This window comes from Aotus nancymaae, unplaced genomic scaffold (assembly GCF_030222135.1).
Source record: "Aotus nancymaae isolate 86718 unplaced genomic scaffold, 86718_ANA_hifiasm-v0.15.2.pri h1tg000102l, whole genome shotgun sequence".
In the NCBI taxonomy this organism is placed as follows: Eukaryota; Metazoa; Chordata; class Mammalia; order Primates; family Aotidae; genus Aotus; species Aotus nancymaae.
The window spans coordinates 749,262-776,654 of NW_026988517.1; the positions used below are offsets into that span (position 1 = coordinate 749,262).

General features: G+C 57.3%; 1 protein-coding gene across 1 annotated transcript in view; it reads left to right on the top strand.

Annotated features, from left to right (window-relative positions):
- LOC110568326 (obscurin-like) overlaps window positions 1-27,393 on the top strand; it is a 76,423-nt gene that overhangs the window by 20,530 nt on the left and 28,500 nt on the right. Inside the window, 36 exon segments of the mRNA XM_064370133.1 lie at window positions 653-922; window positions 1,778-1,820; window positions 1,822-2,042; window positions 2,132-2,203; window positions 2,206-2,391; window positions 2,476-2,736; window positions 3,827-3,890; window positions 3,892-4,082; window positions 4,868-5,134; window positions 5,350-5,616; window positions 8,589-8,861; window positions 9,316-9,582; window positions 10,546-10,812; window positions 10,919-11,146; window positions 11,149-11,181; window positions 11,782-11,892; window positions 12,153-12,419; window positions 12,684-12,950; window positions 13,041-13,325; window positions 13,888-14,024; window positions 14,027-14,174; window positions 14,892-15,088; window positions 15,200-15,284; window positions 15,568-15,846; window positions 17,508-17,789; window positions 18,332-18,544; window positions 18,547-18,618; window positions 18,756-19,037; window positions 19,750-20,154; window positions 22,598-23,048; window positions 23,050-23,275; window positions 23,277-23,376; window positions 23,379-23,450; window positions 24,557-24,835; window positions 26,571-26,649; window positions 26,893-27,017. Coding sequence (XP_064226203.1) covers window positions 653-922; window positions 1,778-1,820; window positions 1,822-2,042; window positions 2,132-2,203; window positions 2,206-2,391; window positions 2,476-2,736; window positions 3,827-3,890; window positions 3,892-4,082; window positions 4,868-5,134; window positions 5,350-5,616; window positions 8,589-8,861; window positions 9,316-9,582; window positions 10,546-10,812; window positions 10,919-11,146; window positions 11,149-11,181; window positions 11,782-11,892; window positions 12,153-12,419; window positions 12,684-12,950; window positions 13,041-13,325; window positions 13,888-14,024; window positions 14,027-14,174; window positions 14,892-15,088; window positions 15,200-15,284; window positions 15,568-15,846; window positions 17,508-17,789; window positions 18,332-18,544; window positions 18,547-18,618; window positions 18,756-19,037; window positions 19,750-20,154; window positions 22,598-23,048; window positions 23,050-23,275; window positions 23,277-23,376; window positions 23,379-23,450; window positions 24,557-24,835; window positions 26,571-26,649; window positions 26,893-27,017 — 7,272 coding nt within the window.

Below are 27,393 nucleotides of genomic sequence, written 5' to 3' on the forward strand. Positions count from 1 at the left end.
GTTTGGTAAGATAATTCATATATTAGAGTCAAATGAATCAGAAACACTCATATGCAGATTCCTTGACTTCAAGAAAGTGGAACATAACTCTTCACTTTTAAGTGTGAGATGCTCATAGTAATTTTCTTCTAAGGCATACAATATATATGAAAGAAGAGTGAGAGGAGAGTAACTTTACAGTGATGAGACCTGAGAAACACTGCCTCAGCAGCCATGTAATCAAGGCCAACATCAACGAGGATAAGTCATGTTGACCGCGTGTTTCTACTCTTGATATATTGTGATGAAAACGGCATTTAACCTTTGTGGTCTTTCTCATAAAGATCCATAAACTCAGTTCAGTCATGAGAAAAAACATCAGTCCAATACCATTTGGGAAGTATACTACAAAAGAAACTGACCAGAACTCCTCAAAACAATCAAGATTATCAAAAGCAAAGAAAGTATGAAAGACTGTCACAATTAAGGGTAAACAAATGCAACATAAAAACTAAATGTAATGTGTTATCCTGGACAGGAGACTGGAAAAAAAAATAATGGGTTAAAACTAAGGTAATGTGGGCCACTGGCGGGCAGGGGCTTCTTCCCAGGAAGGAACTTGCTGGAGGGGCAGCCTGTCCTTCCCGTGGGACCCACCAGTGCCTCTCCACAGAGCAGTCCATCACCATCGTGCAGGGTCTGCAGGATGTGACGGTGATGGAGCCCGCCCCTGCCTGGTTTCAGTGTGAGACCTCCATCCCCTCAGTCCGGCCACCTAAGTGGCTCCTGGGGAAGATGGTGCTGCAGGATGGGGGAAATGTGGGCCTGGAGCAGGAGGGCACGGTGCACTGGCTGACACTGCGACGGACCTGCTCCACTATGACCAGGCCCATGCACTTCACCATCGGGAAGTCCCGCTCCTCTTCCCGCATGGTGGTCTCAGGTGAGCACTCTCACCCCGGCAGGTGGACGTGGGGCAGAGCCACAAGAGGACAAGGTTCAGGGCTGCTGGGAGGCCTGGATGGGGCTGTGGGCGGGTACAGGACAGGGCCATGGAGATGGCTCAGGGCAGTGAGTGGTCACAGTTCAGGGTCACGAATGGATGTTGCTCAGGGCCGCGGGAGGACACAGACCAGGGCCACGGGGGACACAGCTCAGGGCCGGGGGAAGATAGTTCACGGAACGGTGGACGCAGCTGTTGGAAATAGATGCTTGGTGCCGAAAAGAAAAATCAGCTCTGAGACAAAAGGATCTTTCAGAAACGCAGTTTTTATTTTCTGGACTGCAGGAAGGGTATCCTCACTAGCCATCATGCCACGAAAGTATAGTGAACAAAGGAAAACACACACATTTATCCCTTACACATTTGGGTTGGTCCTTATTGCTGTGTCTGATCTCCGTTGGCTGGAGGCAGACCTCACCATCTAAACTAAAACCCAATTGGGTAACAACTTGAAACTTTCTAAACAGGTAAAAGCAATGGAGAGCTGGGACCTGCCTGTGAGCACGTCCAGCATGGATATCTTACTTAAAGTACAAGGACATAGAATGTGCTACATGCCTGTAAGCAGGGCATGTCTAACAGCTACATAGGATAGGGCTTAACAGAGTTATTAACACACTTATGATTTAACAGAAAGAAAACTTTAAAAAGGAACTTTTCTACTTCCCACAGTGGCTCAGGGCCAGGGGAGGACTCAGTTCAGGGTCATAGGCAAGTAGGTTCAGGGCTTGGCAGGCAGGGCAGGGTGATTTGTTCCTGTGGCCCCGTGGCCCAGCCTGTCCCCACTCCCTACAGACGTTCCTGTAGTTTTTGCACAGCCATTGGAGCCCAAGATGGGCTGAGCTGCAGTCCGTGGTCCTGTCCTGTGACTTCCAGCTGCCCCCCAAGACTGTGCAGTGGTACAAGGATGACACACCCCTGTCTCCCTCTGAGAAGTTCAAGATGAGCCTGGAGGGTCAGATGGCTGAGCTGCACATCCTCCGGCTGGTGCCTGCCAAGACTGGTGTCTACTGGTGCCAGGCGGGCAGTGCCTACCGCAGCACTGAGGTCACTGTGGAAGGTGGGGCATGAGGGGCACGGGGCCACCGAGAGGGTTTGGGGAGGGGTTGCCCAGTGATGTGGGCACTGAGGCCCGCTGTGTCCTTGCAGTGCAGGAGGTGGCAGTGACAGAGCCGCTGCAGGATGTGGAGGCCATAGAGGAGGGCCGGGCCAGCTTCTCCTGTCCCATGAGGATGAGGAGGTTGAGTGGTGGCTCAACGGGATGCCCCTGTACAACGACAGCTTCCATGAGATCTCCCACGAGGGCCGGCGCCACAGCCTGGTGCTGAAGAACGTCCGGAGGGCCGATGCAGGCACAGTGCATGCCTCCTCCCGCAAAGTGTCCACCTCTGCCCGCCTGGAGGTCTGAGGTGAGCCATCCCACGAGCCTGCAGGGGCCCCCACTAGGGATGGGATGGCGCTGGGCTCCCCTCACCCTCCCACCCCTCCTGCAGCAAAGCCAGTCGTGTTCCTGAAGGCGCTGGATGACCTGTCCTCTGAGGAGCAAGGCACCCTGTCCCTGGAGTATGAGGTCTCTGACGCTGAGGCCCATGTGGTGTGGTGCAAAGATGGCGTGCAGCTTTGCAACAAGTATGACTTCCTGCACACGGTAGGCACTTGGGGGCCTGTGGTGCACGACCTGAGCCCTGAGGACTCTGGCCTGTACACCTGCCACGTGGGCTCCAAATAGACCTGGGCCCGGGTCAGCATGCACGGTGTGTGCTGTGGGCACGGTGGAGCTCCTGGAAGGGGGGCGTGCTGGGCATGGCTGTGGGGCCAGCCACTACCTGGGTGGCTCACGTCATTCTCTGAGATTGAGGGGCTGCTCTGCTGAGCTGGAGAGGCCGGGGGACCTCCTAGGGGAACCATGGCTTGACGTGATCCTGTGAGGCCCAGGTGCAGGCAGGTGGACCCAGGAGTGATGGGTCCTGGAGCCAGGGTTGGAGGCTGTGCTCTCCCTGCCCAGTGTGCTCCAAGGGGCACAGCCAGGGATGTTGCGCTGAACCAGGGGCTGTGTCTTCTCGGAAGCCACCAGGCCAGTGTGGGGGCACCAATGGGGATGACCAGGGAGAAGCTGAGATGCCAGGCAGGGACTGTGAGTAGGCCACATCTCTGTCCTTCACAGGGCTCCAGCAAGGCCCCTAGGCCATGGAGCTGTCAGGGTGGAGACATCCCCAAACCCAGTCTTGCAGCTTTGGGGGCGCATGTGCCCTGGAGCCTGCCTACTTCTCAGGGGCAGGTCCCTCAACTGCAGGGCAGCTACCTGGCCCCCGTGTGTGCCCACTGTCCTGGCTCCATTACTGGGAGTCCCCATCCCAGTCCCAGTGGCATCCTGGTGTGGGTGACAGGTGGCATAACAGGCCTGCTGACTGGTCCCTGACAGTCTTGTAATGAAATGGGGAAGGGGCAGGAGGCTGGTGAGTTTGTCCTGGAGCTGGGTCCAGCCTGCCTGGCAGCCCCTTGTTCAGGGTCCGGCACCTCCTCTCCTCCCTGTGGCCACCGCGGGTCCTCCCTCTCCCTGCCACCCTGATTGGAGCTCAGAGCTGTTGGTTACACAGATGCCAGGGTGCAGCCAGCTCCTGCAGAGAGGCATCTGCTCATTGGCTGAGGCAGTGTCCCACCCTCCCCCTCGGGGCCTGGCCTCTCCCAGGGTCTGGTCCCTATAAAGGACTGGGGGGATCCGGCTCCTCCTGGGGTCTGGTCTCTGTGAGCTCTGATCTCTCCCAGGGTCTGGCCCTCCCTAGGTCTGGCCAAGGGCAGTGCCATCCTCTTGGCTGGACTGACAGTCTCTCCCATGGCCCTCAGATCTGCACGTGGGCATCACCAAGAGGCTGAAGACAAAGGAGGTGCTGGAGGGGGAAAGCTGCAGCTCATGAGAGCGCCAGCGACCCGGCCATGTGGATAGTCAGCGGAAAGAAGGTGGGCAGCTCTAGCTGCTTCGAGGCCACACGGCAGGGCCAAAAATACGTGCTGGTGGTCCGGGAGGCCGCGCCAAGTGATGCCGGGGAGGTGGTCTTCTCTGTGCGGGGCCTCACCTCCAAGGCCTCACTCATTGTCAAAGGTGGGCAGGGCCTGCCGGATGGGGGTTTGTCACCCGGGCTGGGGGGTGGGGAGCCTGGGCCTGTCCCCAGTTGTCCAGGAGCTGGGCTCCCTGGCTCCAGAAGCCGCTGGGGGTGCTTTTGGGGCCTGCCTCCCCCCGCTGTGGCCCAGCTCCCCTTCTGGAAGCCTTGGGGCCTGAGGCACCTGCCAGGTGCTGGGGGCAGCTCTGAGGTGGCAGCGGGGCCACACTCTGAGCTCTGATGAAGGCCTGGATTCTGGTCCAATCTGTGGTCCAAGTGCCCTGAGTGCTCAGTAGCTCCCCAGAGCTGGGGCTCACGGGGTCAGTCTGGCAGCACTGGCCCAGCCCGAGGCCCCAGTCATGGGCTCCGCTGATGTCACCGCCAGCGCTTGAGTTCGCGCCCCTGACGCGCACAGTTGGTGCAGCTCAGCGGGCGGGGCTCACTCCTGGGATGCCGACCACGGCCACACTGAGTCATCGGCCTGAAAGATGCCAATGGATAAAATTCTGTGGTGGTTGATCTTCCTGCCTCCCAGTCCCATGCTGGTGACAGTGGGGACACTGGCCTTCCAGGACTCTGAGGCTCCTGAAGGTGGAGGTGCCAGAGTTTGAGGGTCGCAGGTTCTGTTGTCTTAGTCACCAGAGAGCGAGTGTTCCCAAACGCTCATCCTTGCCCCAGTCCTGGTCTTGGCGGAGGTGGGAGGTTTTGGCTGGGTCTGTGCCTGGGGCTGTGGCTGGCACCATGGCCCTGGCTGGGCCTCAAGGGCGGCTATCCCTGCTCCCTTCAGAGAGGCCGGTGGCCATCATGAAGCCCCTGGAAGACCAGTGGGTGGTGCCAGGGGAGGACATGGAGCTGCTCTGTGAGCTGTCATGGGCAGGCACCCCCACGCACTGGCTGAAGGATGGGAAGGCCATCCAAAAGAGCCAGAAGTATGATGTGGTCTGTGAGGGCACGATGGCCACACTGGCTGTCCATGGAGTCTTGCTCAAGGACGTGGGCGAGTATGCATGTGAGGTGGAGGCTTCCAAGAGCACAGCCAGACTCCGCGTGGAAGGTAAATGCCGCAGGAGCCCCACGCATGGCCCTGGAGCAGCCTCGCTCCCCTGGCAGGGCAGGGGGCCACCCTGGAGCCCAAGCTCCTCTGTCCCAGCTGGAAGGGCTCGCCCAGGTCCCAGCACTTCTGCAGCCAGGCCTGGATGATAACGGGGCCAGTATGGGGTCTGCGTGGGCCTCATGCAGCACCTATTCTGCTTCCATCTCCCTGTCCAGAAAAAGCAAACCGCCTCACAGAGAGGCTGGCCGACCTGCAGGTGGAGGAAAAAGGCACAGCTGTGTTCACATGCAAGATGGAGCACCCCACAGCCACCGTGAACTGGCGCAAGGGCCCCGCGGAGCCTGGGGCCTCAGGGAAGCACCAGCTCAGCCAGAAAGGCCTGACCCTGTGGCTCACCATCCGCACCCTGGAGAAGGCAGACAGCGACACCTACACCTGCGACATCAGCCATGCCCAGACCCAGGCCCGGTTCCTGTTGCAAGGTGAGGTGGCCGAGTGTGTGTGGCCCAGGCTTTGAATGGCACTGGAGACTTGGCGGTGGACAGGCCCAGCTTTGGTTTCCCATCACGAGGGTAGTGGGGTGCTCCCTGGGTGACCACCGAGGCTCCAGCATGGCTGTGAATAAGCTGCCAGCTCTCACTTCCGTGTGTGTTTATTCGGTCACTGTGTGTTTCTCCCTGGGTGGCCGCTGAGGCTCCAGCATGGCTGTGAATGAGCTGCCAGCCCTCACTTCCGCGTGTGTTTATTCGGTCACCGTGTGTTTCTCTCATGCGCGCGGGTGCCTGGCCCATGTGTGAGCTCTGCGTGTATCTGCACATACAGCCTGTCACCCTTGTCCCAGAGGGACAGCCTGACTCGGCCATGCCAGGCAACCTCAGGTGACCCCAGGGAAGAACTGATGGCCATTAGTGTTGTCATTGAGAGTTACACTGGCATCTTAGTCTTTCTCTTGTTGCTTATAACAGAATACCTGAACTGGGTCATTTATAAAGGAAAGTAATTTACTTCTTACATCTCTGGAGACTGGGAAGTCCAAGGTCAAGGGCCACATCTGGTGAGGGTCCTCTTGCTTCAGGGACTCTCTGCAGAGTCCCCAGGAGGTGGCACATGGCATCCCATGGGGAGGGGGCTGAGGGTGCCAGCTCGGGCCTCTCTCTATCTTCTTGTAAAGCCACCACTCCCGTGACAGTGCTTTAACCCGTTAAGCCATTGATCCATGGATGGATTAATCCATTCCTGAGGGCAGAGCCCGCTCACCCAATTTCTTCTTAAAAGCCCCACTCTTTATGTTGCCACATTGGGATTAAGTTTCAACATGAGTGTCCAGGGTGACACTGAGATCCTAGCAGGTGGCTTTTTGATCTTACTGTTTGCCTCTGTGGTTGAGTGGCAGGCAGAGTGAGAACTGTCCTTCTCTCCATGCTGTAGATAAGAAAACTGAAGTTTTAGTGGGTCCATGGCCAGGGCAAGGTCGTGGGGCACATTGGCATCAGGGCAGGTGAAGCCCAGCCCTGGCACGACAAACTCCACTTGGCTCTGGAGTCTTGGGCTGGTGTCCAGACCTGAATTTGCAGGAGGTCCCTACTGAGGTCTGAGCACAGAGCATTCACAGGGTCCTGTATGTGAAAGGCCCCAGCCTTGATCATCAGAAGTAATGCAAACCAGGAATCGTCACTGACTTTTCCTGTGCAGTGGATTTGGTGACCCTGGTGAAAGCATTCTGTTACCACAGTAGAGCACCATGATCTCAACTTGGTACCCATAGTTAATGTTTTTAAAAGTTATCAAAAGTGGCTGGGTGCAGTGGCTCATGTCTGTAATCCCAGCACTTTGGGAGGCCAAGGTGGGGAGATCATGAGGTTAGGAGTTTGAGACCATCTGGCCAATATAGTGAACCCCATCCATCTCTACTAAAAATACAAAAAATTAGTTGAGTGTGTTGGTATGCCCCTCTAATCCCAGCTACTCAGGAGGCTGAGGCAGGAGAATTGTGTGAACCCAGGAGGCGGCAGTTGCAGTGAGCTGAGATTGCACCACGGCATTCCAGTCTGGGTGACAGTATAGAGTCTGTCTTGAGAAAAAAAAAAGCCATCAAAAGTGAGAGTCATAAGATAACAAAAGTTTAATATGACTGGGTGCGGTGGCTCACGCCTGTAATCCCAGCAATTTGAGAGGCCGAGGTGAGTGGATCGCAAGGTCAGGAGTTCAAGACCAGCCTGGCCAACATGGTGAAACCCCATCTGTACTAAAAATACAAAAAATAGCCAGCTGTGGTGGCGCACACCTGTAGTCTCAGCTACTTGGGAGGCTGAGGCAGGAGAATTGTGTGAACCCAGGAGGCGGCAGTTGCAGTGAGCCGAGATTGCACCACTGCACTCCAGCCTGAGCAACAGAGTGAGATTCCATCTTAAAAAAAAAAAAGAAATGTTTAACATATGAGGATGTGGGCTGGCCTGGTCAGGGAGACCAAGCCGCTTCCGTTTGTGCCATCCACTGATGAGAGCTTTTGTCCATGCGTGTCACCCGGGCAGGGTCGGCTTCTGTGGAGTCATGCCTGGGGGGCACTGTGTACACAGAAGGAATCTGAATGCAGGACCCGTCTTGATATTCATAAACGGTTGTCTCTTACTATTCCTAATTCAACAGCCAAAAAGCCTCATTTCTAGGAATTCATATTTTCCATCTTCCAATCATTTGATTTAAATTTCAACACAACTGTAGCTTTATTTTTTTTTGAGACAGAGTCTTCCTCTTTCGCCCAGGCTGGAGTGCAATGGCAAGCCTTCTGCTCACTGCAACCTCAGCCTCCTGGGTTCAAGCAATTCTCCTGTCTCAGCCTCCTGAGTAGCTAGGATTATAGGCACATGCCACCATGCCTGGCTAATTTTTTTGTATTTTTAGTAGAGATGGGGTTTCACCATGTTGGCCAGGATGGTCTCAAACTCCTGACCTCATGATCCGCCTGCCTCAGCCTCCAAAGTGCTGGGATTATAGGTGTGAGCCATCGCACCTGGCATATTTTTTTTCACACTCCTGTTTCATCTGTTACTAGGAGAGTTAATTTCATGGCACAATTGTAATGACACACACAGCGGGCATTAGCAGGTTTGGGAGCCAGCTGCTTCTGGGAGCACAGCTTGGAAAGAGGGCAGGACTGCACTGGCGTGGTTCTCAGCAGGCTGTGGACTCACCCAGCAAGCCTTGTAGAAGGACTCCCAAGGTGCAGAGAGGTAGGCTCGGGGCTCCGAGTGGCCCTCAAACAACTATCTTTGGACTGTTCAGCTCTGACCCACTTACCGTTTTTGGAGTTCCATCCCTGCAAACTTGTTAAAACACAGCCACCTTGCTCTATCCTGGGGAGCGTCTGTCCTGGGGAGCCCCTGTCCTGGGGAGCCCCGTTGGCTGAGATGGTCCTGGATGGTGTGGGGCCCCTGAGCAGTCTGTGCCTTTGCAGGCCGGTGGGTGCACGTCATCGAGGACATGGAGGACGTGAATGTGCAGGAGGGCTCCTCGGCCACCTTCCGTTGCCAGATCTCCCCTGCCAACTACAAGCCTGTGTACTGGTTCCTGGACAAGACACCCCTGCATACGAATGAACTCAATGAGATCGAGGCCCAGCCCAGGGGCTACCATGTGCTGACGCTGTGGCAGCCGGCACTTAAGGACTCCAGCTCCATCTACTTTGAGGCGGGTGACCAGCAGGCCTCAGCTGCCCTCAGGGTCACTGGTGGGTTGCATGCCCACATTGCCCATGTCACTCAGGGCTGCAGCCAGGTGGAGAGGCGGACATAGCTCAGCCAGTGCCTGTTGTCCCTGGGCTCACAGAGAAGGCCCCATTGGCTTTCTGTGGGGCAGGGGAGTTTGGAAGGCTGAATTGGGCTCCTTCAGAATGAATTCATCTGCGTGGTTTGCAGAACTGTGCTTGGTGTGGCTCGGGCCAGGCTGCATTCCCCCGCAGGGCAGGAGCCCCCTCACTGTGGTGAGGAGATGATGGGGTGATTGTGCAGAGCCTGCCCTGCTCTCTGCACAGCCTGTTGCATGGCCCCAGTGTGAGGGTGACTGGTGGGTGCCAAGCCAGGCTGTTGTCCGGTCTGCAGCGAGAGCCAGGGTTTCTCCATCGGCCCCTGCAGTGGCAGTGTGACAGCATGCCACATGCTCCTGCTTCTCTCTCTGCCCCCCAGAGAAGCCAAGCATCTTCTCCCAGGGGCTCACAGATGCCACGGTCACAGAGGGTGAGGACTTGACCCTGCCATGTGAGACCAGCACCCGTGACATCCCAGTGCACTGGACGAAGGACGGGAAGACCCTGCAGCTGTCCACCCAGTGCCAGCTGAGCCACGAGGGCCACTGGGCCCAGCTGCTCATCACCGGGGCAACCCTGCAGGACAGTGGATGCTACAAGTGTGAGGCTGAGGGTGCCAACAGGAGCTCCATCATCAGGGTGCATGGTGAGCCCCAGCTGCCCGAAGGCCAGCCACGGGCCAGGCACCTGCAGCTCTCTTGTCAGGCAGCACCAGCTTCAGGGCAGGGCATGTGCACTCACAGGGAGCCCAAGGCGGGAGGACCCAGACTCCCATGCATCCCGTGTGGGGTGCCCCCGGTCCCCATGTGCTTTCTGGTGTTTCCTGGCACCTGGTCCACCCTGCTTGGCTCCTGCCCTAGCCTCTGCCACCCGCAGGAGCTGCCCTGCAGAACCTCCGCATTCCTGAAGGGCCATCCCTCTGCACGCCTGTGTGCCCACCTCCCTTTTTATTTTTGAGTCAGAGTTTTGCTCTTGTTGCCCAGGCTGGAGTGTAATGGCATGATCTCGGTTCACTGCAACCTCTGCCTCCCAGGTTTAAGCGATTCTCCTGCCTCAGCCTCCTGAGTAGCTGGGATTACAGGCATGTGCCACCAGGCTCGGCTAATATTTTTTGTATTTTTAGTAGAGACAGGGTTTCTCCATGTTGGGCAGGCTGGTGTCAAACTCCTGTCCTCAGGTGATCCGCCCACCTCAGCCTTCCAAAGTGCTGGGATTACAAGCATGAACCATCGCACCCAGCCCTAATCTCCCTTTTTAGGAGGTGCAGCCACAGTGGCTTAGGGCCCACCGTGACCTCATTTGACCTTATTTCCCTTGTCACAGCCACAGTCGGAGGTTTGGGCTAGGGCTTCCACCTGTGAATTTGGGGGGCACAGGTCCCTGACACCTGCCTGTCTGTTTTCCCGCTTGATTCACCCTTTCTACCCCTCACCTTCAGAGCTGACCCTTTCCAGAAGTCCTGAGGTCCCTGCCACATGCCCCACAGGAGAAGGGGGAGGTGGGCCTGCCAGCACCCTGCAGCCAATGTCCCCAGCTCTCCACCCCCTACTGGGGACCCCTCGTGGACTTCAGGGCAGGGAGGGTGAGCTGAGCCCCTGCCTGTCCGCAGCCCAGCCGATGCGGTTCCGGGAGGCCCTGAAGGACCTGGAGGTGCTGGAGGGTGGTGCTGCCACACTGTGCTGCATGCTGTCATCTGTGGCCGCACCCGTGGAGTCGCGCTGTGGGGACAGCATCCTGAGGCCAGGTGACAAATACAGACTAAGCCAGGAGGGTGCTGTGCTGGAGCTGGTGGTCTGGGACCTGCGGCCGCAGGACAGCGGGCCGTACTCATGCTCCTTCGGAGACCAGACGACTTCTGCCACCCTCACAGTGACAGGTCAGTGTCTCTGTCCACCCTGCCCATGTGGCCCAGTGATGCCGCCTCCTCCAACACAGGGGAGCAAAGACGGTGTGCTCTCTGGGTCTGTCTGACCCTCCTGCAGCTCTGCCTGCTCAGTTCATTGAGAAACTGAGGAACAAGGAGGCCACGGAAGGGGCCACAGCCATGCTGCGGTGTGAGCTGAGCGAGGCGGCCCCCGTGGAGTAGAGGAAGGGGTCTGAGACCCTCAAAGATGGGGACAGATACAGCCTGAGGTGGGACGGGACCAAGTGTGAGCTGCAGATTCGTGGCCTGTCTGTGGCAGACACTGGGGAGTACTCGTGTGTGTGCGGGCAGACAGGACATCAGCCATGCTCACTGCCAAGGGTAATGACCTCACGTGGCTGCGTGGACTGATGTGGGTATGTGGCCTCCTCCGTGTGCAGTTGCAGGCACCACACACCTCCTTGCGGGTGCTTGTTTCCTCTGCCTCCTGCGGTTTCCTCTGTCCCCTCTACTCATGGGTCCCAATGTTATCCTGTGCCCTGGTGTCTGTACTGAGCTCCAGCCACATGACCTTGGGTACCAGCCATCGTGGTAGGGAAGGAATTCCTGCCTTGTTGCCTTCCCCCTGCCTCCCATCACCCCCTAATCAATCAACTTTCTGCCAGCCTTCATTTGAGCCCAGCAGTCTCAGCCACAGGGTCTCATGTCCTTGGAGGGAGGCCTCTGGTGCCTAGCAAGGGGAGGCTGGACCTAGAGCCCTGGGCCCTGCATGCTGGCCCTGGTTCTGTGTAGCCTTGTGGGGCAAACAGTCCCCACGGCACCTGAGGGCCTAAGGTGACCTGGTCCCTGCCCTGGAGTCTGGGGGCCACGGCCCCACTCTGCAATCTGAATATATATCTGTGCCCGGGGAGGGAAGACGGAACCTATAGCCCCAGGCCCTGGCATCGGCCTGGGATCTGGGGGACTCAGCTCTGCCCTCAGGTCTGGGGCACAGGGCCTCACCCAGCAGCTCTCCAGCCAGCTTCCACCTGTGTACCAGGGAGGAGTACACACCCCTGCCCTGGGTCCTGGGGGCTGTGGCCCTGCAGGGTTGTGGGTGGGGTCCTGGGTGAGAGGCCAGCCTCCTAAGCCCTGGGCAGATCTTGCCCCTCCCTGCTTTCCCACTGCTCTGCCTCCTCACTCCCGAATCGCAGACCAGTGGTCCCCACTGCCATCTGAGGCAGCACCGCCTGTGAAACCAGGCCAGGGAGCTGGGGGGAGCCCAGGCCCTCATCTGCTGACCTGGAGAGCGATGCCTGGTGCAGATCTGGAGCTGACCCTGCCCCCTGCCCCCTGCCTCCTGCCTGCTGCAGCCCCACACCCCATGTTCCAGGAACCGCTGCAGAGTCTGCAGGTGGAGGAGGGCTCCAGAGCCAGCCTGCAGTGTGAGCTATCTGCGCCCGCTGCTACAGTGGTCTGGAGCAAGGGTGGCCTGGAGCTGCGGGCCAACGGGCACTGGGAGCCACGGCTTCAGGGCTGCATGGTGGAGGTGGTGTTACAGGACCTGCTTTGTGAAGACACTGGCAAGTACACCTGCACCTGCGGCTCCCAGAGCACCAGCACCACCCTCACCGTCACAGGTGGGCTTCCAGGCTGGCCTGGCCCAGGATCTAGTGTAGTTCCAGTGTTCCAGGCTGACCCTTGGGGCTGCCTTTCCACCTGGGGGTCCCAATTGAGGAGATGGCTCCACAAGGTGGGGGTCGGACCCAGCCCAAGGCCCTGCTCCTTCCCAATAGCCGCTCTCTGCAGTTCCCTTCCCCACCCTGCCCTGTATCATGCTCGCTGTGCGTTCCCCCTTATAGCCCTTCAGGGACCTGCCCTCACGCCCTGTTCCTCCCCCGCAGCGGCACCTGTGTGGTTCCTGCGAGAGCTGCAGCCCCAGGAGGTGGACGAGGGAGACATGGCACACCTGCATTGCAAGCTGAACTGGGCGGGTGCCAGTGTGGAGTGGCGCAAGGGCTCCCTGCAGCTCTTCCCTTGTGCCAAGTACTGGATGGTGCAGGACGGGGTCACTGCAGAGTTGCTGGTATGCGGTGAGGAGCAGGAGGACACGGGTGACTACACGTGCGACACGGGCCACACGCAGAGCACAGCCAGCCTCTCTGTCCATGGTGAGCTGCTCGCCAGCCCTGCCTCCCACAGCCCTTCACCCTTGGTCAGTGGCCAGGGGCGCTAAGTGTGCCTTCCTGCATTTCCCCCAGTCCCCAGGCCCAAGTTCAAGACCTGGCTGCAGAGCCTGGAGCAGCAGACGGGTGCCGTAGTCCAGCTGTGCTGTCAGCTGAGCGAAGCAGAGCGGAGGGGGGGGTGGGGGGGCACAGTGCAATGGCTCAAGGAGGGCGTGGAGCTGCAGGCGGGTCCCAAGTATGACATGAGGAGCCAGGGGGCCACTCGGGAGCTGTTGATCCACCAACTGGAGTCTAAGGACACGGGCGAGTATGCCTGTGTGACAGGTGGCCAGAAAACCGCTGCCTCCCTCAGGGTCACAGGTGAGCCTTGGGGCCTCCCGGAGGAGAGGGTGAGTCACTCCCTGCCATCCACCCCTCATGGTGACCTTCTGGGTGCACCTGAGCCCTTCTCTCATGCTGTCTTCCTCCTCACTCCCACACCTCCCAGTGTCCCTGTCGGGGCTCTCTGAGAGAAGCTGGGCTGCAGGGAAACAGCCTGTAGCCCCTCAAGTCCACCCGCGGCTGGTGTGTGGGTGTCCTGCTGACCGCTCCTGTTTCTCCCGCAAGCCTTGCCTCCCTGCTGTGCTAGCCAGAGTGGGGCTGCGGTATGCGAGTGGACAGCCCACAACCCCTTCCCAAGGATTCCTCAGATACAACTGCCTCTTGGCCTACACCCCCCGCCCAGGTTCTGTCCCCGAAGAGCTGTCATGGCGGGATCTGTGCTTGTGAGCACATCGGGGGATGGAAACCATGTGGGACAGATGTGCTGTGGCACAGGAGTGTGAGGGTGCCCAGGAAGGCTTCCTGGAGGAGGAGGCGTGGGAGCTTGGCCTGGGCTCTTTTACTTGGCTGGTAAAGGGGACCCTCTTGCCTCACCCCTCAGAGCCTGAGGTGACCATTGAGAGGGGGCTGGTTGATGCAGAGGTGCCAGCCAACGAGGATGTCCAGTTCAGCTGCGAGGTGTCCTGGGCTGGAGCCACAGACGTGCAGTGGTGCCTGCAGGGCCTGCCACTGCAAAGCCCCACACCTCTGTCACAGAGGTGACAGAGGTGGCCGTGTGGGATGGCCGCATCCAAACCCCGTGGCTGAAGGGCGTGACACCTGAGGACACCAGCACTGTCTCCTTCCACATGGGTGGCCCCGCTTCCTCCGCCCAGCTCACTATCAGAGGTAGCCGCAGGCAGGCCCCTCCAGTGACTGCGCTGGGGATGGAGACAGACAGCAAAGGTCCCTGCCTTTGAAGCCTGGGGGCCTGGCAGGGAGGTAGACCTGTGAGCTGGCACTTCAGGGTGGCCCCAGGATGTCAGAGGAGAGTGGGCTGAGCCAGGCTGGTGGGGTAGGTGGGCGTGGGCTTCCCATACGTTGACAGTGTTGGAGTTTGGGTCTTGGCCCTCGTGGGGGCCACTGCAAACCGGGGTCACTGTAAACCGGGGCTGCAGCAAACTGGGGCCACTGCAAACCGTAGCCCACTCTCAGCCATCAGTCATCTGCACCATCTCCTCTAGTTCTCACCCGGGTCCCATTTACCCACCTGTCATCCATCCTTTCATCCATCCATTTATCCATTCACCCATCCATCCACCCATTTACTGTCCATCTTTCATGCCTCCAATCCATCAATCCATCCACAATCCTTCTATTTATCCATTGATCAGCCATCCATCCATCCACCTATTATCCATCCATTCATTCCTCCATTGATCCATTCACCCATCCACCGTCCATCAGAGCAGACTCTGCCTGCAGCTGGAGTGGGGAGCTGAGAACAGGCCCCCATGTGCTTATCTTTGTGCATTTGGGGAAGATACCCAGGGATGGATCCCCTAGGATGATGAGACTCTGCTGATTGAAGGGGTACCTCAGATGCTGAGGCTGACACCCATGCCTCCCCTGTGTCCAGCATCCTGGAGCCCCTGCAGGACATGCAGCTCAGCGAAGGCCAGGATGCCAGCTTCCAGTGCCAGCTGTCCAGAGCCTCAGGCCAGGAAGCCCGCTGGGCTTTAGGAGGTGTGCCCCTGCAGGCCAACGAGATGAACGACATCGCTGTGGAGCAGGGCACACTCCACCTGCTCACCCTGCACAAGGCGGGGCCCCCAGGACCTGCTTGTACCAGGATGGGGATGCTTCCCACTCCATTTGGGAAGGTCTTCCACCAGGCGGGTGTGTTGGGGAGGTGATGAGCCCCTGTCATTGAGGTCTGGCAAGATGGCTGGGCTCCTCCTGGAACTGTCAGCTTCCACGTGGGCATGTGTAGCTCCGAGGCCCAGCTGAAAGTCACAGGTGGGCAGTGCCCATCCACACCGGTCACTCTGCCTGTGGATGCCCAGCTTCCTGGGCACCAGAATATCCTACCCATTGGCGCTGTCTGCGGGTCGGGGGCAGAAATCTAAGACTTCCAAAAGTGATGTTGTCTTGGGGCTGGCAATTTTCCAAGTGAGTGCCCCCCGCCACGCAGCCTCTGTGGAGGGGCATTTTGTTTCGCGTTTTGTAGTTTTCAGGGCTCTCCCCAGGGACGTGGGGACCCTGGAAGTGCAGACTGGTCTGAGACTCCCTCTCCCCGCAGCCAAGAACACGGTGGTGCAGGGGCTGGAAAACATGGAGGTGCTGGAGGGCAGTGAGGCGCTGTTTGAGTGCCGGCTGTTCCAGCCCGAGGTGGCCACCCACACCTGGCTGCTGGATGACGGAACTGTGCGCACCTCAGAGAATGCCGAGGTGGTCTACTTCGAGAATGGCCTGTGCCACCTGCTGCTTCTCAAAAACTTGCGGCCCCAGGACAGCTGCCGGATGACCTTCCGGGCCGGGGACATGTTGACCTCTGCGTTCCTCATGGTCCGAGATGACCGCGCTGTGCCGGTGCGGGGCGGGCCGGATGCCTCCCACTAGAGGCTGCGGTGGGCGGGCAGGGCTGCAGAGGGCTGGGGCTGGGGGCTGCGGCTGCAGAGGGGTGTCAGGGGTGGAGGCCCTGGGGCTGTGGGGAGGGACACGAGGGGCAGGGTTCACCAGGGGTTGGCCCCTTCCACCTGAGGCCCGGAACCACCCGCTCCGCAGTGGGTAGTATAAGGCCTGTTGCCTCGCTGGGAGCACGGACGCACACCACCCCCTCCCTCGCCGGGAGTTCGGACACACCCCCTGCCCTCGCGGGGAGCTCAGACACCCCCCCCTTCCCTCGCCGGGAGCTCGGACACACCCGTCCCTCTCCCGGAGCTCGGACACACCCCCGTCCCTCTCCGGGAGCTCGGACACACCCCCTTCCCTCGCCGGGAGCTCGGACACACCCCCTTCCATCGCTGGGAACTCGGACACAACCCCTTCCCTCGCCGGGAGCTTGGACACACCCCTTTTCTCACCGGGAACTCGGACACAGCCCCCTTCCCTCGCCGGGAGCTCGGACACAACCCCCACCCTCTCCGGGAACTCGGACACAACCCCCTTCCCTCGCCGGGAGCTCGGACACAACCCCCTTCCCTCGCAGGAAGCTCGGACACCCCCCCTTCCCTCGCAGGGAACTCGGACACAACCCCCTCTCCCACAGGCAACTCAGACACACCCCGTCGCTCTCCGGGAGCTCGGACACACCCCCTTCCGTCGCTGGGAACTTGGACACACCCCCTCCCTCACCGGGAGCTCTGACACAACCTCCTCCCTCTTATCGGACACAACCCCTTTCCCTCCCCGGGAGCTCGGACACCCCCCCTTCCCTCTCCGGGAGCTCGGACACAACCCCCACCCTCGCCGGGAGCTCGGACACAACCCCTCTCACCGGGAGCCCAGAAAAAAGCCCCACCAGGACCTACCAAAGACCCTTTTGTCCCCTCCAGGCCCCACTCCCCGCCTCCCATTTTGTCCCCTCCGGGCTCCACTCCCCGCCTCCCATTTTGTCCCCTCCGGGCTCCACTCCCCGCCTCCCATTTTGTCCCCTCCGGGCTCCACTCCCCGCCTCCCATTTTGTCCCATTCGGGCCCCACTCACCTTGGGCACAACCAATCAAACGCCTCCACTCCCTATAAAACCCCACGGCTGAGAGGAGTCGGTGCGACTTCTCTGGCCTCGGCGCAGGACGCAGAACCTCACCCGGGAGCCTGAATAAAGCCTTCGCATTGGATCTTTCTGTGCTGGCCTAAATTTCTTGATTTTAAACTCGGCAAGAACAAACCTTACAGGTAGGAGCCCCGGGCCCAGGGCCCAGGAGGGGTGGCACGGTGCGTGCGTCCTGCGTCGAGATCAGAGGCACCCCGGAGTTTGGAGGGGACGTGTTGGTGGTCTCTGGGACCCATGGGAGGCTGGGTTGAAGGCAGGAAGGATGTGGCAGGGCTGAGGGCCAAGCAGGGGTGTCCCCACGGAAGGCTGGGCTGCCCTCGCCAGAGGGTGTCGTGGGACCGCCGGTAGGGAGCTTCGGTCTCCTGGACCCCTCCCACCCACGCAGGTGTGAGGAGGCGAGGCTCTGAAGCCCAGGCACCGGCCCCCTGCTCAGGTCCTCGCCCTCACACCCCTTCCCCTGCCCAGCTGTAGGCTGGCGCCTGGAGATTCTGGAGCCGCCGAAGGACGCGGCGGTCCCGGCCGGCAAGCAGGCCTGTTTCACCTGCATGCTCAGCGAGGCGGTGCCGGTGGGAGAGGTGTCCTGGTACATCAGTGGTGTGGTGGTGCAGCCAGACGATGCCGACTGGACGGTCACCGCCGATGGCAGTCACCGCGCCCTGCTGCTGCACGACGCCCAGCCCCACCATGCCGGGGAGGTCACCTTCGCTTGCTGCAACGCCGTGACCTCTGCGTGGCTCACTGTGCTGGGTGGGTGGTGGGCGAGCTCCCTGCTCCCTCCCTTGCAGGTCAGTCTGGGGGAGTCCCAGGCTGGGTTCTGCAGCATCCGCCCACTCCACACCCTCTGGTTGGCTGCCTGCAGATAGGGGCCTGACCGTGGGAGTTTGGGAGGCTGTGCTTGGCCAGGCATAAGCATGCATGAGCCCACCACCCTGTGGGTTCCTGAGGCCAAGGTTCCCTCATCCTGCCCCATCTCCTCACTGTCCCCCACCCCCAATGCACATCTGAGCCCAGCTCTGGGCAGACCGGAGGTAGGAGGTGCTCTGGCCCCAGAGACTGCTGGGGGCTCTCCACTCTGGATGTCTCCGGGCATAGTCTCCATGTGATATGCAGGTGTGCCGCCACGGGGCCTGGGCAGCAGCCTGCACTCCCTGAGACAGGTCGGCCACTGGCACAGCAGCACGGAGCCTCAGGGTGCAACCACCTGCAGGTACTACAGAGCTCAATGGCCTCCAGAGGGGCTGTTCATGCCAACAGGGAGCCGCCCCCTGACCGGTCCCCCTTTCCCCCAGGCCTCCCTGAGCCCCCAGAGGATGCTGAGGTGGTGGCTCGCAGTGGCCGCGCTGTGACACTGTCTTGGGTGGCTCCCACGAGCGATGGAGGCGGTGGTCTCTATGGCTACCGCATGGAGGTGAAGGAGGGGGCCACAGGCCAGTGGCGGCTCTGCCAAGATCTGGTACCTGGACCCGAGTGTGTGGTGGATGGCCTTGCCCCCGGGGAGACCTACGCTTCTGTGTGGCAGCCATGGGCCCTGCGGGCGCCGGGGAGCCAATGCACCTGCGCCAGACTGTGCTGCTTGGTGAGTTGCTGCGCTGGGACCTGGGAGTTCACAGCCTCCACAAGCTGGAGGAGGGAGGGGGGCCTCGGGGTGGGGCCTGCGCTCTGGGTGCATCTTTGCTGATGGGGCCTGTCATCCTCCATGGACGCTGTTCCCAGCAGAGCCACCAAAGCCTGTGCCTCCCCAGCCCTCAACTCTCAAGAGCCGGCAGGTGGCAGTTGGTGAGGATGTCTGTCTGGAGCTTGAGGTGGCCGCTGAAGCTGGCAAGGTCTTCTGGCACAAAGGGACGGAGCGCATCCAACCCAGCGGGCGCTTCAAAGTCGTCTCCCAGGGTCGGTGACAGATGCTGGTGATCAAGGGCTTCACGGCAGAAGACGAGGGTGAGCACCACTGTGGTCTGGCCCAGGGCTCTACCTGCCCCGAGGCTGCCACCTTCCAGGGTGCATTGGCCCTGTCCTCCCAGTTCCAGGGTGGGGAGCTCTGGGTGGGGGTGCAGCTTTGCCCGCCTTCTCACAGGCTCTCTCAGGGAAGGGCTGAGGGTCCTTTTGAGGACCCCGCCACATGGGAGAGGCCAAGGCTCAGTAGGGAGATGCGGCAAACCCCACGTGCAGAGCCTTGACTGCCGAGGACAGCCTGCCTGTCCCTGAGCAGATCCTGGCTGGTGCAACGCTTGGTTTTCCTATTCTGGTCCCTTTAAGCTTCTGGGCCCTGTACACAAACATCCCCTGTATTCTGAACTCCCTGCAACTCCCGGTGCTCCAAGCCACCCCACACTCTGAGGGCCATCCCCTGCACTCTGAGCCTGGGCCCCGCTGCCTGGCAGCCAGCACTCCCATGAATCTAGGCGCTCTAATCCCAGAAGCAGGGTCAGAAGGGCTCAAGTCAGCCCAATTTGCCTTTGCAGAGTCCTTTTCTGTTCCGGGCATCACATGTCCTGTACAGGGAGGTAGACTGAGGCCCCACTCCAAGTGGGAGAGCTGAGGCTCAGGGACTCCGAGATTTGCAAAGATTGTGCCATCTGAAGTAGCCAGTGCCAGGTGGGGAGAGAGGCCTAGCAAGGCCACAGCCCAGCCACATACTGATTAGCAGCTGAGGTGGGTCTGGGGTGTTAGCTGTGTCCTAGCCCACTGACCCGTCTCCTGCCTTCCTCAGTGGTGCTGAGCCCAGCCTCTGTGGATGAGGCCCACCCGCAGCCCAGCCTGCCTCCCGAGGCAGCTCAGGAGGGCGACCTGCACCTGCTGTGGGAGGCCCTGGCTCGAAAGCGTCGCATGAGCCGTGAGCCCACGCTGGACTCCATCAGTGAGCTGCCTGAGGAGGATGGTCACTCGCAGTGCCTGCCACAGGAGGCAGAGGAGGTGGCACCTGACTTCTCCAAAGGCTACTCCATGGCCGATGAGCTGGCACGCACCGGAGAAGCTGACCTCTCACACACCAGCTCTGATGATGAGTCCCAGGCAGGCACCCCTTCCCTGGTCACCTACCTCAGGAAGGCTGGGAGGCCAGGCACATCACCACTGGTCAGCAAGGTGAGCACCCCAACTTGGCCTGCAAGGAGAGGTCTGAGACCTTCACCATCATTCCATCCCTCCATCCATCCATCCATGCATGCGCTATTCATCCATCCACAATTCATCCACCCATATATGCATCTGTTCATCTATCATTTTTTCTTCTATTCATCCACTCATCTACCATTCATCCATCTATCCATGCACCTATTTATCCATCTTTCCTTCCTTCTTTCCATGTACCCATCCATGCATCTGTCCACCATCCATCCATGTGTCAATCCATTCATTCATCCATCCATTCATCCTTCCATTCATCCATCTGCCATCCATCCATTCATGCATCCATCTACCATTCATCCATCTATCCATGCACCCATTTATCCATCTTTCCTTCCTTCCTTCCATGTACCCATCCATGCATCTGTCCATCCACCATCCATCCATATATCAATCCATTCATCCATCCATCCATCTTTCCCTTCATCCATCTGCCATTCATCCATTCATCCATCTGCCATCCATCCATTCATGCATCCATCTACCATTCATCCATCTATCCATGCACCCATTTATCCATCTTTCCTTCCTTCCTTCCATGTACCCATCCATGCATCTGTCCATCCACCATCCATCCGTTCGTGCATCCATCTACCATTCATTCACCTATCTGTGCATCCATCCATTCTTGCTTCCACCCACCATCTACCATTCATCCATCTATGCATCCTTCCATTCATCCGTCTGCCATCCATCCGTTCATGCATCCATCTTTCCATCCTTTCCTCCTTCTACCATCCATCCATTCATACATCTGTTCTTCTTTCCTTTCATCTGTTTATTCATCGTCCGTCTACCATCATCCATCCATTCATCCATCCTTCCATCCACCCGTCCACCACCGATCCATTCATGCTTCTGTCTTTGCTTCCTTTCATCTATTCGTCATCCATCCATCCACCTACCATTCATCCACTTATTTCTGCATCCATCCATCCTTCCATCCACCCATCCATATTCATTCTGTGAATCCATCCATCTGCCATCCATCCATTCATGCATTCATCTGCCCATCCTTCCATCCTTCTACATCCATCCAATCATACATTTGTCTTTCTTTCCTTTCATCTGTTTATTCATTATCCATCTACTATCCATCCATCCATTCATCCATCCATCTGCCACCAATCCATTCATGCTTCTGTCTTTTCTTCCTTTCATCTATTAATCATCCATCCATCCTTCCATCCACCCATACATGAGCCATCCATCAATGCATGCATTTATTCTCTTCTGTCCATCCACCATCCATCCTTCAATCCATGCATCTATTTTTCCTTTCATTTATCCATTTATGTTTCCATTCTTCCTTTTATTCATTCATCCATTCATGCATTCATTCTTTTTTCCTTTCGTCCACCCATCTATTTATGTGTCCATCTCCCTTTACTTTCATCTATTCATTCACCTGCCATCTGTTCATCCATATGTTCATCTTTCCTTTCTTCCATCTATCCATTCACCATCTATCCGTCCATGCACACATTCTTCCTTCCATCTAGTCATCCATCCACCCATCTGCCATCTATGTACTCATCCGTCCATCATGTATTCATCGTCCTACTGTCTGTCCATTCATCATCTGTCCATCATCCTTCCATGTGTTCATCCATGCATGTATCCATTCATCATCCATCTACCGTCCTTCCACTTGTCCATCCTTGTATGCATCCATCCTTCCTTCTTTTCATCTATTCATGCATCGTTCTCTCTGACTTGCATCTGTCTACCCACTATCCATTCATGTATCCACCCAGCATACTTCCATTCATCCATCCATCTGCTCTCCATGTGCCACTCCTGTGCCTGTTCACCTGTTTATTGATTTATCTGTCAGCCTGTTTACCCACCCATACAACCATGCAACTCCATTCATCTGCTGTTTATTATCCATCCGCTATTCGTCCATGATCTATTCCTGTACTTGTTCACCTGCTTGTCTGTTTATCTGCCAGCCCGTTTACCCACCCATCCACCCATACCACCATCTGTCTAACCATTCACTCATCCGCCAGCCACCTACCCACCCATCCATGCACACACCTGTTCTCCCATTCAACCCTCCGTTCATCGGTGTATCTCTCCATCCACCCAGCACCCACCCAGCCATATACCCACCTGACTGTTAAAATTTTTGCCTGAAGAGTTGGAACTGGCCTCTTCATGGTGATCTTCACAACCCTGTTCATCCCCGTCTGGGTGACTGTGTAAAGTGATTTCCAGGAAGTGGGTTTGCCTTTTGGGTGGTGCTGTCGGAAATCTAGGTCAGTCGAAGCTAGTGTGGGTCCAGTTGGTAGGAGGAAAAAGGGCATACTGGAGCGAGACCTGGAGCTGTCCCTGCCATGTGTCCTGTGCTAGTCCTGCCCTGTTTCTGGCCTCAGTTTCCCTATCCATGACATCAGGCTCTGTGCCCACAGGTCAGGGCCCAGGAGCCCCCTCTGCGAAGCTACAGGAGCAGCAGGAACCACTGGCTGCTGTGCGCCCACCACTGGGAGACCTGAGCACCAAAGACCTGGATGATCCCTCAGTGGACAAGGCAGCTGTGAAGATCCAGGCCACCTTTAAGGGCTACAAGGTTTGGCAAGAGATGAAGCAGCAGGAAGGGCCCGTGTTCTCCCACACATCTGGGGACACTGAGGCACAGATGGGGGATGCCCTGCGGCTGGAGTGTGTCGTGGCCAGCAAGGCAGATGTGCGAGCCCGCTGGCTGAAGGACGGCGTGGAGCTGACTGATGGGCGGCACCATCACATCGACCAGCTTAGGGATGGTACCTGCTCTCTGCTGATTACTGGCCTAGGCCATGATGATGCTGGCCACTACACCTGCCAGGTGAGCAACAAGTTTGGCCAGGTAGCCCACAGTGCCTGCGTGGCTGTCAGTGGGACAGAGTGAGGCCGAGAGCTCCTCTGGGGGTGAGCTGGACAATACCTTCTGCCGGGCTGCCTGGCGGCTGCACCGGCTCTTCCGCACCAAGAGCTCGGCCGAGGTTTCAGGTGAGGAGCTCTTCCTGAGTGCAGATGAGGGCCCTGCAGAGCCAGAGGAGCCTGCAGACCGGCAGACATACCACAAAGACGAGCATTTCATCCGCATCCGTTTTTAGGTACTTACCCGAGGCCTGCCAGGTGGTAACGTGCTTCCAGGAGATGTTTGCCATGCTAGGCATCGGAGTGGAGATCAACCTTGTAGAGCAGAGGCCCCGGAGGGTGGAGATGACATCAGCAAGGAGGCCCCTGCACCTGGGGTGCCTCCAGAGCCATCGCCCAGCCTGCTGACTTCTGATGCTGGTGAGTCTGCATGAGCTTCAGTCTGGGGTCCAGAGCCAGGGTGAGGAGGCAGGGGGAGGCAGGGGAGAAGGAATAAGGCAAGTTGTGTCCAGAGTCTGCTGCAAGCTCAAGGGGTTACCTGTGCCCACCGTTGGGCTCTTTGCAGGTGCAGCCCTCTGGGGTGTGAACAGCTCTGACTTTGAGGTTAAATAGAGGTTAAAATCTATTTGAACTCCAACCCCGTCTCTTATTAGCTGTGTGCTTTGGGAGAAGCTGCTTAGCATCTCTGTGCCTCAGCTTTCACATGTGTGAAATGACAGTTGTTCCTTGGTATACACAGAGGATGGATTTCAGAACCCTCATGGGTACCCAAATCCACACATATTCGAGTCCCCAGATGAGCCCTGCAGAACCTGTATACATGAAAATCAGCCCTCCCTATACAGGGTTTTGCATCCCACAAGTGCTGTATATTTTAATCCACATTTGGTTGAAAAAAATCCATATATAAGTGGACCCAAGCAGTTCAAGGGTCTGTTGTTCAAAGGTCATGTGTACACACTCTAGAATTTTATTTTTTAAATGAGACTGAAATGTAACCTGTATAAAATGCTGCATTCCTCATGGTCCAGTCTGCATACCATTTCCCATTCAAGCATCTAGGAGTAATTGAAAAGCCATTTCCCTATTTACTTGTATCTCTCTAGGAATGTTAAAGAGGGTATGATGAATATCCCACAGTGTTATTTCTTGAAACTTCTCTCCAATTTTGAGCCTCCCCCTTGCTTTGAATCCCTCACCTGCTCCTCCTGGACTTACAGACCACACAGTCTTTATCTTTGCTTTACCTCCCTTTTCCTCCCTGTTTCCAGCCCCTTCTCCCTTTTGCCTCAAAGTAACTTGGGAAGCAAGCTGGCAAACAGAATTCTTAGAGAACAAGGAAGAGAGAGAGGCTTAGCAGGCAAAGACACCATTCTGTTTAGCTGTCAGGGTCTTCAAATGCTCCCGTGTGAATGATTGCTCTGTACGTCCTGTGTGTCAAACCTTTCCTCTGGTGGTGACTCACTTGTATGTGGCAGCCGGACATGATCATTGTTCCCTGGGGCTAACTCACCCATCTTTCCTAGCCCCGGTGTTCCTGACCGAGTTGCAGAACCAAGAAGTGCAGGATGGGTATCCTGTGAGCTTTGACTGCGTGGTGACAGGTCAACCCATGCCCAGTGTGCACTGGTTCAAGGATGGGAAGTTGTTGGAGGAGAATGACCACTACATGATTAATGAAGACCAGCAGGGTGGCCCTCAGCTCATCATCACAGCTGTGGTGCCAGCAGACGTGGGCGTCTACCGCTGCCTGGCTGAGAACAGCGTGGGGGTCTCCTCCACCAAGGCTGAGCTCTGTGTGGACTGTGAGTGCTACTCTCTGATTTGGTGTCTCCAGGTTGGTGGTGTAGGGGCTCCTGAGTTCGGCTTGAGGATGGTTGAGAGTGCATTCATCTCAGGCCAGGCAGGATTTGGGGCCTCAGTGTCTTGTGGCTGTTGGAAAGCTCTCTGGGAGCTCAGGCATCATTATGCCTTTGCCTCCTCATAGCTGAGCTCCCACATATGAATGACAATAGGGGATGTTGGTTTTTCCATTCCTGGGTTACCTCACATGGAATAATAGTTGTCAGTCTCATCCAGGTCACTGCAAATGCTGTTCATTCCTTCCTTGGTATGGTTGTGTAGTATTCCATCATGTGGATACACACCACAGTTTCTTTATCCACTCGTTGCTTGATGGACATTTGGGCTGGTTCCACAATTTTGCAGTTGTGAACTGTGCTGCTATAAACATTCGTGTGCAGGGATCTTTTTTGAGTAATGACTGGTGTTCCTCTGGGTAGATTCTCAGTAGTGGGATTGCTGGAACAAATCGTAGTTCTACCTTTAGTTCTTTAAGGAATCTCCACACCGTTCCATAGCGGCTGCACCGGTTTACATTCCCACCAGCAGTGCAGACGTGTTCCCTGATCACTGATCCATACCAACATCACTGGTTTTTGATGATGGCCATCCTTGCAGGAGTGAGGTGGTATCACATTGTGGTTTTGCTTTGCATTTCCCTGATGATTAGTGATGTTGAGACATAGAATATATTTTAAAAACCCAAGTAGAACTTGGTTTTTCTCTATCTAGAGATGGTAGAACTTCCAATGGATAGGATTCATAGCAGGTTAGAGAAGAAGAGTAGAAATTTATTATAGAAGAAAAACTATATCATGCAAGGGCATGAGGGAAGGCAGGAGCAGGCGCTCTCTGGGGTCCCTTCTGTAAGAGCGGTAATCCCACTGATGGGCTCCCCACCCCTATCCACCTCCCAAGGGCCCACCTCTTCATCCATGGGGGGCTGATATTTCAGCATATGGTCTTTGGGGGCTACCCAAACATTTATTCCATAAGTGAGGGTAAGTCCAGCCCCAGTCACTCCATCTTGACTAGAAACACAAGTCCCAGCTGCTGATTTTGAGGACTGTGTCTCTTTTATTATAAGTTCTGGGGTACACGTGCAGAACATGCAGGTTTGTTACATAGGTATACACGTGCCATGGTGGTTTACTGCACCCATCGCCCCATCACCTACATTAGGTATTTCTCCTAATGCTCTCTCCCCTCTAGCCCCCACCCCCGACAGGTCCCGGTGTGTGATGTTCCCCTCCCTGTGTCCATGTGTTCTCATTGTTCAGCTCCCACTTATGAGTGAGGACATGTGGTGTTTGGTTTTCCGTTCCTGTGTTAGTTTGCTGAGAATGGTTTGAGGCCTGTATCTCTTCATCCCCTTGTTCCCTAGTAGGATGGAACTGAAAGGTTCTACCACTATCACTGTTTCTTCTGAGGCCTCTGGATCATCCAGTATTTAGTTTGCTGTGTCAAAGAGGCTTGTAGTTGGTTAGAGGCCTTGAGGAATGTGGCTGGTAACAGCCCGGGGTGGAGAGGCAGCAATGCCGCTGTTCCCCCCGTGACGTCCCAGCTCCAAAGTCTAAGTGGCTCCCAGGCAGGGCTGTGTAGTCAGGACATCTGAGGGCTGACGCTGTCCTGGTGCCAGAGCTTGTGCTGGGGCAGGTGGGGTGGCAGGCGCTGCTCTAGCTCCCTTTCCTCCCCCAGTGACAAGCACAGACTACGAAACTGCAGTAGATGCCACGGAGACCTCGTCCTACTTCAGTGCCCAGGGCTACCTGTCCAGGTAGGGGCTGCAGAGGTGGGCTGTGCCCCAGACTGACCTTGCAGGGCCTCTCAGGGAGTGACGGTGCTGGGTGAGGGCCGGGCTTGGGCTGACAGGATGCACAACTGGAGGCTTTCTCCACGCCCCGGTGGTCTCTGTCCACTGAGTGAGCAAACAGGGGCTTCCAATGTCATCCATGCCGGATCCCCTCCGCTCCCCTCCTGCCCTGCTTCACGGCTACCGCCTTTTCTGTCCTCATGCCAGCCGGGAGCAGGAGGGGACAGAGTCCACCAGTGATGAAGGCCAGCTGCCCCAGGTGCTAGAGGAGCTGAGAGACCTCCAGGCGGCCTCTGGCACATGCCTGGCCAAGTTCCAGCTCAAGGTGAAAGGTGAGAGGGAAAGGCAGTGGGGACACGGCCATGGCGGGATGGAGGTCAAGGAGCTGTCCCCCGTCAGCCACAAGTGAAAGGAGACCCGGGCAGTGGGGTCAGGCGGTTACTCATTCCTGCTGTATAGGGTCCAGCCCTGGAGGGTTCTGTGAGCCCCTCCCTGTTGGTGCAGAGACAAGAAACTGTGGAAATAAAAGACACAGACACAGAGATAAAGGCAGTTTGGGCCCAGGGTCCACTGCCAACCAAAGCACGGAGACCTGCAGTGGCCCCGAGTGCCTGGATGCTCTTTTATTGAGTACAAAGCAGGGGGCAGGTAGGCAGCGTGAGGTAATGGTGGTCGGTGTTGGGGGTCAGGTAAATCATGTGTCTTGGA